At 46.9% G+C, this 19,655-nt stretch overlaps 2 protein-coding genes across 3 annotated transcripts in view; one reads left to right on the forward strand and one right to left on the reverse strand.

Moving 5' to 3' along the window:
- Positions 1-19,221, forward strand: tmem82 (transmembrane protein 82). 2 transcript variants are annotated; one of them, XM_072245047.1, is made up of 6 exons: positions 1-109; positions 851-923; positions 5,402-5,579; positions 10,188-10,596; positions 15,583-15,773; positions 16,839-19,221. In XM_072245047.1, exons 1-6 carry the CDS (start codon positions 43-45, stop codon positions 16,926-16,928), a joined length of 1,008 nt encoding a protein of 335 aa, XP_072101148.1. In that variant the 5' UTR covers positions 1-42; the 3' UTR covers positions 16,929-19,221. The 2 variants fall into 2 exon arrangements, with proteins under 2 accessions (XP_072101148.1, XP_072101146.1); XM_072245045.1 differs by lacking the exon at positions 1-109 and adding an exon at positions 135-338.
- The window catches only part of bcl2l16 (BCL2 like 16), an 18,226-nt gene continuing 16,478 nt past the window's right edge, over positions 17,908-19,655 (reverse strand). Inside the window, exon 2 of the mRNA XM_072245048.1 lies at positions 17,908-19,232. Coding sequence (XP_072101149.1) covers positions 19,107-19,232 — 126 coding nt within the window. The 3' untranslated portion in view covers positions 17,908-19,106. The remainder of the gene's footprint in view (positions 19,233-19,655) is intronic.

A 19,655-nucleotide genomic window follows, 5' to 3' on the forward strand; every position in this document is an offset into this window, starting at 1 on the left:
GGAGCAGTTTCAGGCCTCACGGAGACCGAGAAAGACTGGTGGATGGCTGCCGGGTTTAATGGGCTGATCTGTTTTAAGTTATTCGCCTCGGGATTTTCACTTCAAATGGGTTAGTTGGGGTTAGGGTGAGGTTGTCGGCCGGCATCTGGATTTGAGTTTTGCCTCCCGCTACCGCCGGGCGGTGCTGAACCCAACGCAAGGCGTGGGTGACTGGGACGGACTTTGATCCACGACCTGGACGGACGGAGCTGGGAAAATGTGGGGCTTTTTCCGAAGCTGCATTCCCAGTTTTGGGTGGATTTTCCAGGGAATCAATACCGTTGACAGCCTCCTACAGGGTGAGGAGCCCGACCGGAGGGTGGGAGATCGGGAGCTGAGAGGCTGGGAGGAGGGGAGCCTGGTTGGACAGGATGGAGGTGGGGAGACAATGAGGAGGGGAAGGAGGGGACGGATGGCGTAGAGAGAGAGAGAGACAGAGTGACCTACCTACCCACCCTTGGGGTGGGAGAACAAAGGAGTGAGGTAGTCTTGGGGGACAAGAAGGGGCAAGGACTGGTGAAAGAGGCAGGCTGGGGGTGAATGAGGGTCCTATCACAGCTCAGGGCAGAGGGCGGGAGAGAGGCAGGGCGGGATGTTGTGGTTAGAGAGCTTGAGCGAGGGGAGAAAGAGCAGGGAGCTCCGGCTGGGGATGGGAGAGGTCGAGGCAACTGAGACAGTGTGGGATTGGGTTGGGGTGTCAGTGGCCATGAGGGCTGGAGTGGGGTAACTCGTTGTGGGGTGTTGGAGGACCCGAGGGATCTTGTGTTGGGAGTGCGTGTGGGCCGGCTTTAACATTACCCCCTGACTCTAGGTGTGATTGCCGCCTGTGCCGTCTCCATTCTCAATCACTTGCTGCGGATCTACTTTCACATCCAACGTCTCAAGTAAGTTTTTGGTTTTTTTTTAAATTTTGGTGGGTTTTCGCTGGAGACTTGCCATTGATTTTAATCGCAATCTAGGTTTCTGGATCTAATCCCCGGTAATCTCCTAGTATAAATGTATCCAACTCAAATCCTCTTGGGACCTGATGTGGGGTCCTGACGGAAAACGTTGTCTGGTGCATTTTGGCTCCACAGATACCATGTGACCCACTGAGTTCTATCAGGGTTCCCTTTTTCTGCCGATCAGCGTCTGCAGTCTCGCTATCCTCTGATGTGTTTGTGTGCCGGGCTACCACACTGAGCTTGATGGTTCAGTGCTTCACAGTGTACCTGCGATCAGAGTTTTCCCAATCCTGTATACGTTTCCCTGCGTCCCTCAGCTCAAGAATGTTTGGTTAGCTTGCCTTGTGTTGTCGGGCATATCAGGGCAGAGAGTGCAAAGGGCCAGTGCAATGTTTGTGAACAATGGGGCCAACAGTCTAATCTCCTCCATGCGAGTTACGGATTGGCAGGACAAAATTAAATTAGTAAGAAAACAGAGCGGGTTAAATGTCAAGGGGAAAGAAAACTTCAAATGCTTGATCTCCAAACTAATTTTATTCCTTGCCAGGATCAGAATGTACAGTTTAAACCGTTGCTATGAATTCACATGACTTTAACAGTTATTACATTGTTAAATGCTATCTTTCTGTAGTAAAGGTACTTAACGTGCAGTCCCAGTGTCCCACTGAGGTTGTAAGTGAACTGCTTACCTGTAGCCTTTGTGACTGATACCAGGACTGCTCCTCCTGACACCTCCCCGCCCGCTCACGCAGGCACCTCCCGGTCTCCACCCTGCTAATATGATTCACCTGCCACTCATTCCAGATTCGTCACCTGCAACCTATTTAAACCCCAGTTCTCATCCACAGTCCCCGTTCACTTATCGAAGCAGCTGGCCTCAAACCAATTGCTCCTGGCTTCCCCTCCCCCTGCCGAATGTTTACGTCATTGCCTGTTGTGTTCAGTTTCTGTTCACTCTCGAGTTGTGGCCCCTCATGGCTTGCTATTATTAAAAGTTATCGTTTACTGCTGAATTGTCTCTGCTGCTCTGCTTTTGGGTCAAGCCTCCTCCACGTTTCCTGACAGGATGAGTGAACCGCTGACTGGCCCAGCAGCGTATGCTCACCTAAAGGAAGTCGTCCGTCAACACGAGAACACAACCCAGAAGCAGCAGGAAGCCATTGGCTATCTGTCCGTCATCCTCATCCATCCCTCTGCCATGGTGCAGCAGCTCCTGCTCCCTTTGAGCTCCCGATTCCCATGCCCGAACACTCCAACCTGATGCCGCAACTCCCTGTCCCAGTGCACCTTACACTCTGTTCCAACTGTGTCTGTATTCTGTGGAGGGGTTCATCATCTCTCCCCTGACTGGGCAAGCTCTGACCCGGGCCACCCCTAAACTGGGATGGCAAAGCCACCATTTGCAACAAATACGGAATGTGGCGGGTCTGGAAAGGCAGCAGCGGATCTGATACTGCACCTGCACCAAGGCTCGCGCTCCGTGCCGGATTACACCGTGGAATTCAGGACCCTCTCGGCAGAGCGCAGCTGGAATGCAGAACTGCTGCTGGTCCGTTATCATCACGGCAAAAAGGGATCAGCCGTGACTGAATGGCGGAGCAGACTCGATGGGCCAAATGGCCTAATTTTGCTCCGTGTCTTATGGCCTCTGGTCATCTCAGAGGGATTGAAAGGTGAGCTGTCTACCTGGCAGGTGCCCTCTGACCTCAAAAGCCTCGTCACTCTGGCTCTCCATCAGCAGCCAGACCCCCAGTTCCATTTCCAGAACCTTTGCAGGGTGCAGGACCCTCATCCCTAATGCTTCCAGAACCCTTGCAGTAAGGGAGAGCTCCCTTAACCCCCACCCCTGCCCCGCTGGTGGAGAAGCAACTTCTGTGCTTCTTGAGGACCAACCGGCCACCAACGCATCAAATGCCCACTGGTCGCCAGGTAGAAGCGAGGGTCTTTTCTGTCTGACCAGCTCTCCCCAGCCCCTCATTCCAGCACTATAGCCTGTCTCACTCCCTTTGTCCTCTCCCACGTCTGTCAGCTCTATATGCACAGGAGGCTCTAGTGATGCTGGTGCAGCAGACAACCTTCCGGATAGGACTCTGTGTGTGTGTGTGTGTGTGTGTGTGTGTAGCTTGAACCCTTTACCAAACCTGTCTCTCATCCCTTCAACATCGTGGCCATTGACGGATGTCTTTTGCAGTCTGGGATAGCCAGGGCATGCACACGAATGACCCTTTGCACGTGAGCACTGGCGGGCACCGTGAGTCCATTCAGTTCCTCCTGATCAACTCACCCAACACTCGTCTCGTCCTCAAAGTTCAAAGTTGTTACCACAGTACATATACCATGTACAACCTCGAGACTTATCTTCTTCCAGGCAGCCTCAAAGCGAAGACACACAATAAAATTCATGAAAAAAATCCACACCACAAGTGCTGTCAAACCTCCAATGTGCAAAGCGAGAGAACAAATCGTGCAAACGCTAATAAAAAGAAAAGCAAATAACAGTCCACAGATCTTGCATGGCAGAGTCCCCGGAAGTGCACAGGCACAGAGCCAGTCCAAGAGCCCAAGAGCTATAGGCCACAGCCACCGAGCCAGGTTCAGAGCTGCAGCCAGTAACGTGTCATGGAATAGTGAGCTGAATCACCCTCGATGCCTTAATGTATTCACTCCTGGCTCTCCACTCAGACTCTCCTGTTGCCTGGTAAACTGGTTCACTGCTGAGTGGGACACACCTGCCTACAACCTCAGTTGACCTCCCCCCATAAATCTGTGGAGACAGAGGGAACCCTCAGCCTCACCAAACTACGGGAACATCACGACTTAGCCATAGCCTCCAGTAAAAGGGAAGACAGCACCCTCCCACCTCACAGACCACGCAGCTGCGTGATCAACCTCCGCCTGGGCACCAACCCTCCCCTCTGTCGCCTATTCTCCCTCTCCTCTCCTGAGACACAAGCCATGAATGACTACATCACCAAAGCACTGTGGCATGGCTCATTCCAGACTCATTACCTGCAGCCTATTTAAACCCAATTCTCATCCACGGACCTTATTCACTCATCAAAGCAGCCAGACTCAACCAATTGCTCCTGGAATTCACTCTCCCTGCCTAAAGTTTACCTCATTGCCTATTGTTTAGTTTCTATTCTGTCTTATTTTGTGGCCCCTCATGACTTGTTGCTTTCCTGTCTATTATTAAATTTGTTGTTTACTGTGCTACATCGTCTCTGCTGCTCTGCTTTTGGGTCAAGCCTCCTGACAATTGGTAGATCTTATTTTAGCCAAAGTTGCTGTGTGCTGAACCGTTCATTAATGGTGAAGGTCTTTGCCTGCAATGCTTCGTTCTCTGGTTTTAACAAAGCCAGGGTGTAGCAACAGTGAAAGGAGTGACAAACACCAGGTCCGTCACTGGCATATGTTGTGAAATTTGTTGTTTTGTGGCAGCAGTACATTGCAATGTTTAAAAATCGCTATAACAAGAAACGCATATTTAAAAATTCATTAATTAGTTCAAAAAGAGAGCAAACTAGTGAGGTGTTGTTCCTGGGTTCACAGTCTGTTCAGAGATCTGATGGCAGAGAGCACAAAGTGTTTCTACCATGTTGAGTGTGCGTCTTCAAGCTCCTGTACCCTCTCCTTGATGGTAGTAGTGAGACGAGGGCAGGTCCTGGGTGCAATGATCAGTGAACGGCTTACTTCTGGCCTTCTGACGGAAGGAAGGTTGACTATGAAGCAACTGAAGGCATTTTGTCCTTGGGAAGTCAGAATCAAATCAGTTTTAATATCACTGACATACGTCTTGAAATTTGTTTTGCTGCAGCAGTACAGTGCAATACAAAAAAACTATAAATTACTATTAAAATGCACTGCATGTAAAATGAGTAGTGCAAAAGAGAGTAAAGAAAGTGAGGTAGTGCCCATGTGTTCAGAAATCTGATGGTGGGGGGGAAGAAGCTGTTGAGTGTGTGTCTTCAGTCTGCTGAACTCCTCCTTGATGGTAATAAGAAGAGAACGTGTCCTGGGTGATGGGGAGGCTGGTGCCCATGGATCTGGCTGAGTTTGCAACCCTCTGCAGCTTTTTCCAATCCTGTGCAGTGGCTCCACCTAACCAGAAGGTGATGCAACCGGTCAGGATGTTCCCACGGTGCAGCTGTAGAAATTTGTGAGTGTCTTTGGTGAGATATCAGATCTCCTCAGTCTCCTAATGAATTATAGTAGCTGTCGTGCTTTCCTTGCGATTGCATCAATATGCCGGAGCTAGGATAAGTGCTCAGAGAGGCTGAAACCACTCACCGTTTCCACAGTGACGACAGCCGGGGCTCCATTCACTAGAGTCCCTCCGACCTGTTGCTGTCAGGGGGCGGCACGAGATGGGAAGGAAGAGTTCGTGGTGACGAAAGGCTGTTGTCTTGTTGTTTCAGTGACCCTGTGCACGATGGCACTGCAGCTGCTAAGCTGCACCCACCACAACGGATCCTGCAAACTCTGTACCTCTGCGTCCTGACCGTCCTATTCTCCCTCATCGGATCGAGGGTGGCATCTCTCACGGTGCTGGAATTCTCACTTCGAACAATTTCCATATTGCTTTCCAACAACCAGGTAAGGGCCAGTGATTTTTATTACCTTTGCTAGAAGGGGAAAAAAACATTCTTGTCCATTCAAAATTGAGTAACAATAGACTGCAGGTTCTGCGGCAACGCACAAAGTGCCATCAGGAAGCATCTGCGGAGGGAAATGTACGGTCAAGACACTTCACCTGGTCTGTTACTCTTGCCCGATTAGTTTGACAGCATTTGAAGGTTTCAGATAAATGAGTCCAATCATGAATGGTGCTGAGGATGAGGTAGTTGGTTTATAAACAGAGGCAGGTGTGTAGTGAGACTGCTAGCACGGGGAGATCGAGGAAAGGGCAAAATTGCAGTCAACAGGATGAGTTTGAATGTAATAGGTGGACAAAATCGAAAAGGGTGAATACAGAACTGAAGATGTTGTATTTGAATTCACGCAACATACAGAATAAGGTAGATGAACTTGTCGCACAACTACAGGTTAGCAGGTATGGTGTTGTGGGCATCACTGAATCATGCTTGAAAGGAGATTATAGCTGGGAGCTCAATATCCAAGGATACACATTGTATCGAAAGGACAGGCGGGGAGGCAGAGGGGGTGGCGTGGGCCTGTTGGTTTAAAAAAAATGAAATCAAGTCATTAAAAAAAGGTGACAGCGGATTGGAAAGTGTTGAGTTATTGTGGGTAGAGTTAAGGAACTGAAAGGGTAAAAACTCCTTGATGGGAGTTATATACCAACCCCCAAACAGTAGTAAGGATATGGTCTACAAATTACAACAAGAGATGGAAATTGCTTGCCAAAAGGGCAATGTTACAAAAGTTGTGGGGATTTCAATATGCAGGTAAATTGGGAAAATCAGGTTGGTGCTGGATCCCAAGAGAGGGAAATTTCTGGAATGCACACGAGATGGCTTTTTGGAGCAGTTTATGGTTGAGCCCATTAGGGGATCAATTATTGTGGATTGGGTGTTGCGCAGTGAACCGGAATTGATTAGAGAGCTTAAAGTAAAGGAACCCTTTGGGGAAAGCAATCATAATATGATCGAATTCACTCTGAAATTTGAGAAGCTAAAGTCAGATGTATCAGTATTACAGTGGAGTAAAGGGAATTACAGAGGCATATGAAAGGAGATGGCTAAAACTGATTGGGAAAAGAACCCTGCAGGGATGATAGCAGAGCAGCAATGGCTGGAATTTCTGGTGCAATTAAGAAGGTGCAGGATATATACACTCCAAGAGGAAGAAGTATTCTAAAGGCAAGATAACACAACCGTGGCTGATGAGAAGTCAAAGCCAACATAAAAGACAAACAATGGCATATAAAAGATTGGTGGGGTGTTAGAGGATTGGAAAGCTTTTAAAAACCAAAAGGAGGCAACTAAAAAGTCATTAAGAAGGAAAAGATGGCATACGAAGATAAGCTAGCCAATAACAGAGGATGCCAAAAGTTTCTTCAGATACATAAAAGTGTAAAAGGGAAGTGAGAGTGCATATCAGACCACTGGAAAGTAATTCTGGAGAGATAGTAACACACATAAAAGTTGCTGGTGAATGCAGCAGGCCAGGCAGCATCTCTAGGAAGTGCAGTCGACGTTTCAGGCCGAGACCCTTTGTCAAGACCTGACGAAGGGGCTCGGCCTGAAACGTCAGTCCTGACGAAGGGTCTCGGCCTGAAACATTGACTGCACCTCTTCCTAGAGATGCTGCCTGGCCTGCTGCGTTCACCAGAAACTTTGATGTGTTTTGCTTGAATTTCCAGCATCTGCAGAATTCCTGTTGTCTGGAGAGATAGTAATGGGGGACAAGGAAATGGCAGACGAACTGAATAAGCATTTTGCATCAGTCTTCACTGTGGAAGTCGCTCGCAGTATGGTTCAAGTTCAACTGCCAGGGGGCAGAAGTGTGTGAAATTGCCAGCACTAGGGTGAAGGTTCTTGGGAAACTGAAAGGCCTGTAGGTAGATAAGTTACCTGGACCAGACAGTATACAGTCTGGGTTCTGAAAGGGGTGGATGAAGAGATTGTGGAGGCATTAATAATGACCTTTCAAAAATCAATTGTTTCTGGGATGGTTCTGGAGGAATGGAAAATTGTAAATGTTACCCCACTCTTCAAGAAGGGAGAGAGGCAGAAGAAGGGAAATTATAGGACAGTTAGTCTGATTTCAGTGGTTAGGAAGATGTTGGAGTCACTTGTTGAGGATGTAGTTTTGGGGTTTTTAGAGGCACATGATAAAATAAGCCGCAGTCACCATGGTTTCCTCAAGGGAAAATCTTGCCTGACAAACCTGTTGGAATTCTTTGAAGAAATAAGAAGCAGGGTAGACAAAGGAGAATCGATGGGTGTTGTATACTTGGATTTTCAGAAGGCCTTTGACATGGTGCCACACATGAGGCTGCCTAACAAGCTAAGAGCACATAGTATTACAGGAAAGATACTAGCACAGATAAAGCAGTGGCTGATTGGCAGGAGGAAAAGAGTGGGAATAAAGGAAACTTTTTCTGGTTGGCTGCTGGTGGAACATAAGGGTCCGTGTTGGGACCACTTCTTTTTCAATAGGTTTCAGTAGGTACTTTTCATGTCAGAGAAATGTATACAATATACATTCTGAAATTCTTTTTCTTCACAAACATCCATGAAAACAGAGGAGTGTCCCAAAGAATGAATGACAGTTAAATGTTAGAACCCCAAAGCCCCCCCAGTCCCCCCCCAACACACAAGCAGCAGCAAAGCAACGAATCCCCCCTCTCTACCAGCAACAAAGCACCGGCACCCTCCCCACCAAGCACTCAAGCGTGCAGCAAAGCATCAGTAAAGACACAGACTTGCAGTACCCCAAAGACTACTCGTCCAACCAGTAATTCGACACACCACAGGCTCTCTCTCTCCCGAACAAGGGAAAAAGACGTGTCCCCATTTCACAGCGAGAGGGGAGATGTAACAAACAACTCACTGATTTATGGTGTTAAAAGTCTGTTGCGTCGCTTTTTCCGAGTTCTGTGCCCAAAGAACTCGGGTCTCCATCACTTCCTTTGACATGTCCTTCCAAATGATCATCACTCTGTGTGGAGGAAAAACAGAAAATGAGATCTCTTTTGAATTTCTCCTTTCTCACCTTAAATCTATGTCCTCTACTTGTAGACTCCACTGACATAGGAAAGATACTCTGATTATCCACCCTATCTGTGCCCCTCATAATTTTTATAAACCCCTTAAGTTCACCTCTCAGTCTTCTACATTCCAGTGGGAATAAACCAATTTCTTATTGACCCTCCATTCTAGGCAACATCCTGCAGAATCTCTTCTGCATGCTTTCTAATGCTACCACATCCTCCCTGTAGTGCGCTGACCAGAACTGTGCATGATACTCCAGTGCGGCCTGAGCTTTTGTACGGCGGCAACGTGACATCCCAAATCAACGCTCTCCTTTTCAGATCCTGGACCTGAAACGTATGCTGTTTCTCTCTCCACAGATGCTGCCCAACCTGCTGAGTGTTTCAGGCATTTTGTGTTTTCTTCATGAGGGCTCTTGCTCTCAAAAATTGAGGGGAGACTTTGGGGAGATAAGATGGTCAGTAGACTACAAGACCATGAGTCATTGGAGCAGAATTAGGCCATTCGGCCCATCAAATCTGCTCTGTCATTCCAGTATGGGCATTATCAGTCTCTGGAAGGTAGTAGACCTCTTTGAGCAGGGACATGAGTGTAGAGTGGGCATTGGGGAACAGCTGTGGGCTCTGTTGGTATTCAACGTTCAATGTAAATGTATTATCAAAGTACAATTATGTCACCATATCAAAAAAAAGGCATCTGTTAGTCTTGCGAGACCATGGATCTGCACCTGGAAAGTCTTCACTCTCCAGGGCGCAGGCCTGGGCAAGGTCGCATGGAAGACCCATGCTGCAAGTCTCCCCTCTCCATGACACTGATGTTGTCCAAGGGAAGGGCATTAGGACCCATACAGCTTGGCACCAGTGTCGTCGCAGAGCAATGTGTGGTTAAGTGCCTTGCTCAAGGACACAGCATGCTGCTGCCTCGGCTGGGGCTTGAACTCACGACCTTCAGATCGCTAGTCGAACGCCTTAACCACTTGGCCACGTGCCCACACATATGTCACCATACACTACACTGAGACTCATTTTTTGTGGGCATTCATAGAAACACAATAGAATCAGTGAAAGCCTGAACATAAACAATGACAAACATTGTGCAAATTTAAAAAAAGAAAAATCAAAATAATAATAATAAATAAGTAAATAATATTGAGAACATGAGTCCTTGAAAGTGAGTCCATAGGTTGTGGAATCAGTTCAGTGTTGGGGTGAGTGACGTTATCCACACTGGTTCAAGAGCCTGATGACTGCGGGGTAATAACTGTTCCTGAACCTGGCTGTATAGGACATGAGGCTCCTGTACCACCTTCCCAATTGCAGCGGCAAGAAGAGAGCAAGACCTCTCTTGATGGGGGTCCTTGAAGATGGATGCTGCTTTCCTGGGGCAGCGTTCCTCGTAGATGTGTTCAGTGGTGGGAGGGCTTTACCCGTGACCGATTCAGAATGCTGAGCGTCTATTTTATAAATCTCAAGTCAATTTTCTGTTTGGTAGTCACAGAGGACGTGTCCGGACCTTTGTGTTTCAGCTCACGTCCAATATACAGATCTTCCTCCTGTGCCAGTTCTCCTTGGGATGTGGGATGACAGCCAGCCTGAGCTACCTGAATGAGGGGGCGCCTCACTCGACGTTAAGCCTGATGCTCAGTGCTGGTCTGGCCGGGCTGATTATGTTCTACATGTGGAAGCTCTCAAAGCACACCAGCCTGATGTATGAGCTGCACAGCAAGGAACGATACTGCGGGATCTGCATCCTCCTCCTGACCACCTGGCACGGCATCCCTCAGCTGCTGTGCAACGCCCTGAAAATCGTGTTCCTGGTGGCAGATGTGGCAGCCATATTCCTCATCAACAGAGACTTCATCACCACCTCAGAGGCAGTAAGGTTCTGGACACCCCTGACCATCTGTTACACACTGCTGATCATCTACATGCAAGGTGAGGACGACTGAGGGCAAAGCTGTCTATTTTATCCACTGGCTGTGAAGTGTAAGGGGAAACTGTTCCATGACACCTAGGTTAATGTATCAGTTGAGGAGATGTACAGGTCAATGTGGTCATGGTCTGGATTCCAAATCGGGGCAGAATGTCTATCCCAAGGTTAAAGAAGAAAAGAAAAAGCAACAGTCACAAAGTTCTCATCTTGATAGCTATTCAGTGACACTTGGGGACTGCAGCAGAGAGCTGAGGAGTGGAATGAGCAATCAGTGCAACTAATAAAGTTCTACTACCTATGGTTAGGTGTAAAAGAGAGTTGTGACCTGGATGGGAGCCAGTAGCGTTGGAAGGGAATCAAAATCTTTCTGGGAAAAGGGGCGTGTTAGAAAAGTTTCCGTAGTGGATAATTCTGTCTGTTTGAGGTGTTTCCCCAGTTTGGTCTGGCTCTGGTGCTCCCTTTGCAGCCTGCCAGCTTTGTAAACTGTTCTAAATGTGGCTGTAATTTGGGAGACGAGGATATTTTGACTTGGTGTGTTGATAGTTTCCCCTCCACCCTGCCCCACAAAGAGTGTGGACTGTGCCTGGTCAAAGAGACATGTGTCCACCAGCTTTTAAAAACATCTCGATGAACTCCTGATGTACTTAGGCAGAGAGGGAAATAGATCAGGATCTGGGAAATGGGACTCTTCAATTCAAGTTTAATTATCATTCGACCGTACATGAATACAGCCAAGCGAAACGGAGTTCCACTGGGGCCAAGGTGCAAAACGTACACAGCACATTCAAAATAGTGAGCGCGCGCACACAGTCACGCAAAAAAAAAACATAGCCAAGTCCTGGAGTGACGTGTCCCGCAAATTGATGGTTCAGTTCCTTGTAGTGTGCAGACAAAACATATGCACGCAATCCGGCCTGACATTCCACCGATCGAACACTGGGGGGCAGCACCGGTTGGAGAGGCCAGCCCCCGGCCGAACATAGATGACACGCTACACCACCTCCAGCCTGTCCTCTCCTGGACCGCAGCAGCAGGCAAGCCTGCAGCTGGAGGCCTAGCCCTTGTAACAACTGAGGCCACACGGCTCCCCTGCCATCTGTCCTGTCAGCAAGTAACAGAACCAGGCCTGCGGCACTTTACATTATCAATGTCCAACAGGGTCTCACGATCGGAAGGTAAAAGGTCCAAGACAGTCACCCACGGTTACACTGTGCGCTGCCTTCACACACTGACTTTAATGCCTTCCTGTAGCGGGCAGCAACACAGTCCAGCTCCTCCGACCAATGAACAACTCACTGATGAGGTAGACCTGCAGTACCCAAAGTTCTTGGAGTCCAGCATTGTCTTGTGATCATTTTAAATAACAAAAACACTTATCAGAGAAAAGAAAGCGCCTTTGGTTGGCCCCTGAGAGGCCGTTGTATCCGTATGCACTACAGTCTTACCGGAAGTCCGGAAATCTTGTCGAGGGGTGACCACTGGCTAGGGTAGATGAGCTGGCCTGAAAGGCTGGTTGCCATTGCAACACAATTGTGTGGTTTGATACGCTCACAGCAAGAGTAATCAGACTGAGTTTTCAGGGAGGAATAGAGATACATCTGTACTCTTGTATGGCCATTTCCTCTTTCTCTTGTCCCACCAGTCACCGCAGGACCTTCGGGGACCTCTGTGCTATTCTTTGGAACTCTGCACCCTGTCTATGTGGAAACCATGGAAAGGGTACAGAGGAGATTCACAAGGATGTTGCCTGGATTGGGGAGCATGCCTTATGAGAATAGGTTGAGTGAACTCAGCCTTTTCTCCTTGGAGTGACGGAGGATGAGAGGTGACCTGATAGAGGTGTATAAGATGATGAGAGGCATTGATCGTGTGGATAGTCAGAGGCTTTTTCCCAGGGCTGAAATGGCAGGCACGAGAGGACACAGATTTAAGGTGCTGGGGAGTAGATACAGAGGAGATGTCAGGGGTAAGTTTTTTTACTCAGAGTGGTGAGTGCATGGAATGGGCTGCCAGCAACGGTGGTGGAGGCGAATACGATAGGGTCTTTTCACAGACTTTTAGAGAGGTACATGGAGCTCAGTAAAATAGAGGGCTATAGGTAAGCCTAGTAATTTCTAAGGTAGGGACATGTTCGGCACAACTCTGTGGGCTGAAGAGCCTGTAATGTGCTGTAGGCTTTCTGTGTTTCTATGTTTCTAACTGTTTCCTAAATGTGCTTGTTTACAACTCTTAGACATCATGCCCTTGACTTAGCCGTCCCGTGTTCATCTGCTCATCCCTGCTTCAATATTTAGTTTTGCTCAGCCTATTACACAGGATTTGATAACACACAGCGGGTGATTGAAGCCAACCAGAGCCAGAGAGAGTGTTCTATACAGGCCCCTATCCATGTTTTTTAATTCCATCCTATCAGTAAACCCTCTGATTCCACTCTTCCTAAAATGCACCGATACCAGTCACCCCAAATACTTCTCACTTCAGCAGGTTCTGTGTAAGGTTTGCTCGGTGAGCAGGGTTTCTCTTTGAGTTTTTTTACTTGGATTTATTAGTGATTATCCTGTGATTATGGCCTCGATCTTTGGATTTCCTCACAGCTGAAATACCTTCAATGTTTAAATTAAATTGGATAGCTATATGGACAGGAAAGGAATGGAGGGTTATGGGCCGAGTGCGGGTCGGTGGGACTAGGTGAGAGTAAGAGTTCGGCACGGACTGGAAGGGCCGAGATGGCCTGTTTCCATGCTGTAATTGTTATATGGTTACATGGTTTCTACTGTATAGCAAACTTCCTTAATTTTATCAAGTTCAAACAGGTTTTCTTTTCGGGGAGTGGAAGTGGCACTTCCGGTATCTCTCGTTAGCTGGAAAATCTCGCCTCTGGTTTCATTGTTGCAGCTTTCACATCTTTGCTTTCTTGCTCATAGGAGGCCATTCAGCCCATTGAGTCGATTCCATCTTCCAGAGTAGTCCATTCCTTGCCATCTTCCTTGTAATCTAATTCTCTCTCTCCCCATCAACTCCCTTCGCTGCTCCCTGACTCTATCGTTCACTTGCACACTACGCTGGCCCATTGTGTCTTTGGGATTTTATTTATTTAGCGGTACAGTGTGAAACAGGACCTTCGAGCCACTCTGCCCAGCAACCCCCGATTTAACCCAATCCAAATCAAGGGACAATTTACAAAGACCAATCAACCTACTAACCGGTACGTCTTTGGACTGTGGGAGGAAACCGGAGCACCCGGAGGAAACCCGCACATTCCACAGGGAGGATGTACAGCTCCTTACAGAGGCAGCCAGGATTGAACTCTGAACTTCGATGCCCCGAGCTGTAAAAGTGAGGTGTTAATTGCCAAACCACCGTGTGTTTGGGGGTGGGGGGTCGGGCAGAGGAACAAAGGCACCTGAGAGAAGCTCGTGTGTTTTTTTTTTGGGAAAACATGTAAACTCCATTCAGACAGCACTCGTGGTCAGGATAAACTTGGCTCACTGGAACGATGAGGTAGTAACACAACTCTGCCATAGCTTCCCTGTCCTTTACAGTGCAACATCTGGTCTTAAAATGTTCTGTTGAGTGTCCTTCATGTATAAGGCTCCAGATTTATTTAACATAAACTCTCCACTTGAAATGAATGCCTGTGTAATGTCCGGATATTTTGATAGTAAATGTATTGCTACTTCGGAGCATAAATCTGTTTCCCAGTTCTCTCTATGGTAGAGATTCTACATAAATGCAAGTTCTAACAGTGAGAGTCCACATTACTCTAGCTTTTATCATTGGTTTATTATTGAATGTATTGAGAGACAGTGAAGCATTTTTATATATTTGTGTTCCATCCAGAGGGATGATGTGATACATCGGTATTTTGAGGTAAAGAGAAAAATAGAATGTGGAAATATAATGCATATAAAATGTTGTGACTGTGTACAAGGTCACCGGCGAGACACTGAAGCTGGTGGGTATAGAAGTCTTTCTTCAGCAAAATGAGCAACAGGCATCACATCCGAGACACCCTTGGAAGAAGTGGCCTGCCTGACCCAATATTACATGATATGTTATACGCTGAAGATCAAAGGTAACAATGGGACAATTCTGTCGTAACAATCTAACTACAATGCTTCCTTTGGATTACATACATTTTTCAAACACTTGCATCTTGACACTGACACCCCAGACACCCAAAATGAATGCTAATTCCCACTGACTCTGGGCCGCATTCATGCAGGTGTAGGCACTCGATGTCAAATGCAATTGAATTCTCCAACTTTCGGTAATTCCCTCCTCCTCCCTTCCCCCATCCCAGTTTCACTCTGCCCCCTCCCCCAGCTGCCTATCACCTCCTTCATGGTTCCGCCTCCTTCTACTACCCATTGTGCTTTCCCCTATTCCTCCTTCACCTTTCCTGCCTATCACCTCCCTGCTTCCCCTCCCCCACCCCTTTATCTTTCCCCTTACTGGTTTTTCACCTGGAACCTACCAGCCTTCTCCTTCCCACCTTCTTTATAGGGCCTCTGCCCCTTCCCTCTTCAGTCCTAACGAAGGGTTCTGGCCCAAAACATTGACTGATCATTTTCACGGATGCTGCCCGACCTGCTGAGTTCCCCCAGCATGTTGTGAGTGTTGCAGTGTTTCTTTGTTTGCCATTGACCCCAAAATGCAGCTCCAGGAAGACCATTGTTCAGAGCTGCATTTTAAACTCAACCTACAATCCATGTTCAGGTCTGAAGGCCGGCTGCTGGTGAAATTAGTATCTGCTATATAACACAGCTCCAGAATCCCTGACATTAGCGATGCAATAGAAAGTGTGGAGCACATAGGCACAGTGCGAGGGCCATGACAGTGGACTGGGAGATCAAGATTTGATCTTTCAGAGTATGAGAGGTCTGATAACGGCGGAATAGATGGCTGTCCTTTGGTCTGGTGGTACGTGATCTCCCATTTGTGTAATTGCTGACGACCCTGTGAGTTATTTTTTCCTATTGTTTCAGAAGAGCAGAAGCAGCACCCAAGCGAGCAGATGGCTTACCAGACGGTGGGTGTGAGGATGGGCGGGCTGCTGATCCTAACCCTGACGGTGGGGAGATGGATAGATGTGGCCCACGTGCTGCTGTCCGTGTTTGGGGAAATGTGGTGCCTGGTCCAGGCCGGGGCAATGTTGGAGATCTGCAGACAACAACAGGTGAGTAAACCCTTCTCATTCTCTCGGTCACCGGCTTTGAGCTGCAGGGCCATCGCTAATGATGAGCGCGCCAAGACTTTGATCTGATTTGTATCTTTAAATATTATTTCATTGACCCGGAGAGAGTAGTTATTCCTCGGGGTTTAATCATGGACAGGTAAATTTTGGGGCGAACTCCCTTTGGATATTAGTTGCGAGCCAACTGAAAATTGCTGCATTCTTTCTGATTGCTGCGTTAGTCTGTTACTTTGAAATGGTTAAACAATAAAATTAGGATGCTGGGATCAGGCCAGTGGCTGGCATGAGCCGGTCTATGCAGTGATGCCCTGTAAGCTGTTGCTGCGAACCATGGGCAGAGCCTTTGCACAGATTTTTAGAGATCTTTCTGATCGTCTGAAGCATCACCGTAAAATCAATTAATTGCGGGCTTTGCCTTAGCTTTTTGAATTTTTTTTTAAAGTTGCTGCTATTTCTATATTTCTGTTTCCCTCTCAGATAAACAACAGTTGTGTGTGTTTTCACACAGGGGAAGCATCAACAGGGTAGGCACATCCCTCCATGTTCATACTTGATCATGTCTGCATCTACCCGTATTTGTTAGTTACAGTCAGAGCTACAGCGCGGGAAACGGTCTTCCAGCAGATGAGTCACGAGAATCAATCAGCCATTTACACTAATTGTACATTAATATTCTTCCGTGTTTATAACTCAGTTGCATTTATTTGCCCCGAGTCTCCTTTCCTGGCGTTTGAATTATTTTTCGAGGTTTGGTAACATTTAATGGGTTATAATTTCCCTACCTTGCCTGCAGGGATTAAGCGGGAGGAAGGCTGGGAAGTGACACCGGACCGAACCGACCCGCTTCTACTAATCACGGACCTGTGTTGGGTGCCTGAGAACTGAAGTGTGTGTGTGAGTGTGAGAGAGAGAGAGTGTGTGTGAGTGTGTGTGTGTGAGTGTGTGTGTGTGTGTGTGTGTGTGTGTGTGTGTGTATCAGCACCTTCAGACCCAGCGGAATTTAACATCAGGGCAAGTTTTAATCGGCGTTTCCGTGCTGTTTTATAGGATCCCTCAAGCCCCCGTCACAGAAGACAACCTCGGCTCGGCGCGCAGAGGAGACCGAAAGAAATTGACGGTCAAACTTCAGATTATTAAAGACAGCAGCTCACTGTGAAGTTGACTATTTCAACATGTTTTTTTACAGTATTTGTAACAACTCGGAGGGAAGAGAAAAGTTGCCGACAGTCAAACTCTAAAACAATAATTCTCTCAAAAACAGGGGTTTGTTGGTGACGATGAAGAGGTGGAGGGATTGGTTATTAATTACCCGGAGGCATCTCCTTGAAACAACTTCTGGGAATCTCAAACAGTTCAGTAAATAGTATGTGTTTGTGGGAGGAGGCAGCTCCCTGCATTGACTCTGCTACTTTCCATTTTTGCAACCCCTCCCCCCAACCACAAGTATTTTTTAAATAGAGCGGTGTGCTGCAATTTCCTTGGATCATGCAAGCTAAGGGGGGGACAGAAACATTTCTTATATTCAAATCGTTACTTATCTGTAAAAATGGTGATTGTTGATTATTTCTGGTTGTCTTGGGGTCTATGCTCAGCCTTGCTTGCTACATTAAGACTTCTGGCTGATTCAAATTTTTCGGCTGAGATTTCTCCACAAATGTATTTACCTTCCCCTCTCATCTGCAAGGTGCAAAAAAAAATTGCAGGAAAAAGAAAATATTTGATGTCACATAAAAATGGGATGTTATTTATTCATGGATAATATTTCTGACATTATTTCTGTCCAGTATCGCCTCTGAGGGACTTCTCAGTAAGCTAGGACGTAAACCAACACAAATATGTTAAACCATTAAATCGAGAAAGTCTTGCAGATGCTGGAAATCCAAAGAGACACCTACAAAGTGCTGGAGGAACTCAGCAGGTTGGGCAGCGTTGGACTGCCCGAGTTTTCAGAGAAACTTGTGGTAATGACGTTTGTGTCCGCTAGGTGGTGAGGCCGGTCTTGTTGGGTTAATTTCTTTACATTATCGTTTTATTCCCCTCAAATGCATTTGCTTTTCTCTCTCATCTGCAAGGTGCGAAAAAAAATGCCGGGGAGAGAAAGTATTTGACGCCAAATGAAAACGTTATTTATTCAGAGATAACATATACTGTTATTTATTTCTGACTAGTCTTGCCTCTAAGCACAGCAGAGCAAAGAGCAAGCTACACTTTGAAATCCAGCGACAAGCTAAAGAAATACCATGGACCTGCATCTGAAAAGGCCATCAGTGAACTGTAACCCCGCTCTTGCTCTGTCTGATGGTAATAAACACGCTTTCCCAGTGCTCTCTCAGTGTTAGGTTTTGAGGGCTGTGAGAGGTGTAATTCCACTTACATGGGTCAATTCAGCCAGGTTTTTATGTGAACACACGAGCAACTCACCCATAATAAAACCTTGTCCCAATTAAATAATTCAGGTGTTATAAACCAGTCTACACTCAGTGGGCACTTTACTGGGTATCTCCTGTACCTAATAAAGTGGCCACAAAGTGTATGTTAGTGGTCTTTTTCTGCTGTGACCCATCCACTTCAATGTTCAATGTGTTGTGCGTTCAGAGATGCTCTTCTGCACACCACTGTGGTAACTTGTAGTTATTTGAGTTACTGTCGCCTTCCTGTCAGCTTGAACCAGTCTGGCCATTCTCCTCTGACCTCTCTCCTCTCTCATTAATAAGGCGTTTTCACCCATAGAACTGCTGCTCACTGGATTTTTTTTTGTTTTTGCCCCGTTCTCTGTAAACTCTAGAGGTTGCTGTGCATGAAAATTCCAGGAGATCAGCGATTTCCGAGATACTCAAACCACCCCGTTTGGCACCAACAGTCATTCCACAGTTAACGTCATTTAGACCACATTTCTTCCCTCATTCTGATGTTTGGTCTGAACAACAATTGAACCTCTCGACCATGTTGGTATGCTTTTATGTATTAAGTTGCTGCCCCATGATTGGCTGAGTATATATTTGCATTAACAAGTGGGTGTACCGAATAAAATGGCCACTGCATATATTAATCTGAATACGCTGTTGAGGAGGAGAGGTTAATTGTCAATTCACAAAAACTTCCCCTCAGGACAAAACACATAATTTAATCATTCATATAATTTAATCTGGGTTATTACATGCCATTATTTTTGCTGAAGTATTTGTGTAAGATGCAGGGAGGGCTCGCCCAAGGCACACATGGTTAATCTGATGATCTGGTCCATGGAATCACGTGTAAGGCCTGGGCTTCAGGTGATTCACTGTGTGTGCGTAAAATGATCTGCAGCCATTCCCCTCACAACCTCCTGTAAATGTAGTAAGTCAGGGACATGGTGGTTAGTAGGAGTAACATTCCACAGCATACTCGAATCACCATGTTTTCTGGCTCTTCCTTCTCGGCGTAGCGCTCCACGAAACCAGACTGAGAAAGAAAGAAGACAGCGTGGTTTGAACTTTAAACACTTGGATCATGTGTTACTGATAACATTGTACAGCCGGAAGCTCAGCGAAACCTCAAGCCGGCAATGACACCAGCTTGTCAGTTTTTGATGCTGTTAGTTCAAGGTCTATTGGTAACCAGGAAATCTCAAGATTTTGTTCAGATAGTGTCAGAGAATTTTTAACATTTGCCTGTTTTCTGTCCTGACGAAGGGTATCGACCTGAAATGTCGACTGCACCTCTTCCTACAGATGCTGCCTGGCCTGCTGCGTTCACCAGCAACTTTGATGTGTGTTGGTTCTGTGAGACCTGTTTCTTTAGCATTTCAGCCAAAGACCTCTGGTGCTTTGCTTTGAATTAAAAGCAATTGTGTCTCCCCATGTTGGGTATATTTCCATCAGCTGA

Source organism: Mobula birostris, chromosome 27 (genome assembly GCF_030028105.1).
Source record: "Mobula birostris isolate sMobBir1 chromosome 27, sMobBir1.hap1, whole genome shotgun sequence".
Classification (NCBI taxonomy): domain Eukaryota; kingdom Metazoa; phylum Chordata; class Chondrichthyes; order Myliobatiformes; family Myliobatidae; genus Mobula; species Mobula birostris.

Excerpts from the sequence above, each read along its gene's own strand:
- tmem82 (XM_072245045.1), top strand. The coding sequence starts at position 257 with ATGTGGGGCTTTTTCCGAAGCTGCATTCCCAGTTTTGGGTGGATTTTC. Across the intron at positions 924-5,401 it reads TTTCACATCCAACGTCTCAA|TGACCCTGTGCACGATGGCA; the intron begins GTAAGTTTTTGG and ends TTGTTGTTTCAG. Across the intron at positions 10,597-15,582 it reads GCTGATCATCTACATGCAAG|AAGAGCAGAAGCAGCACCCA; the intron begins GTGAGGACGACT and ends CTATTGTTTCAG.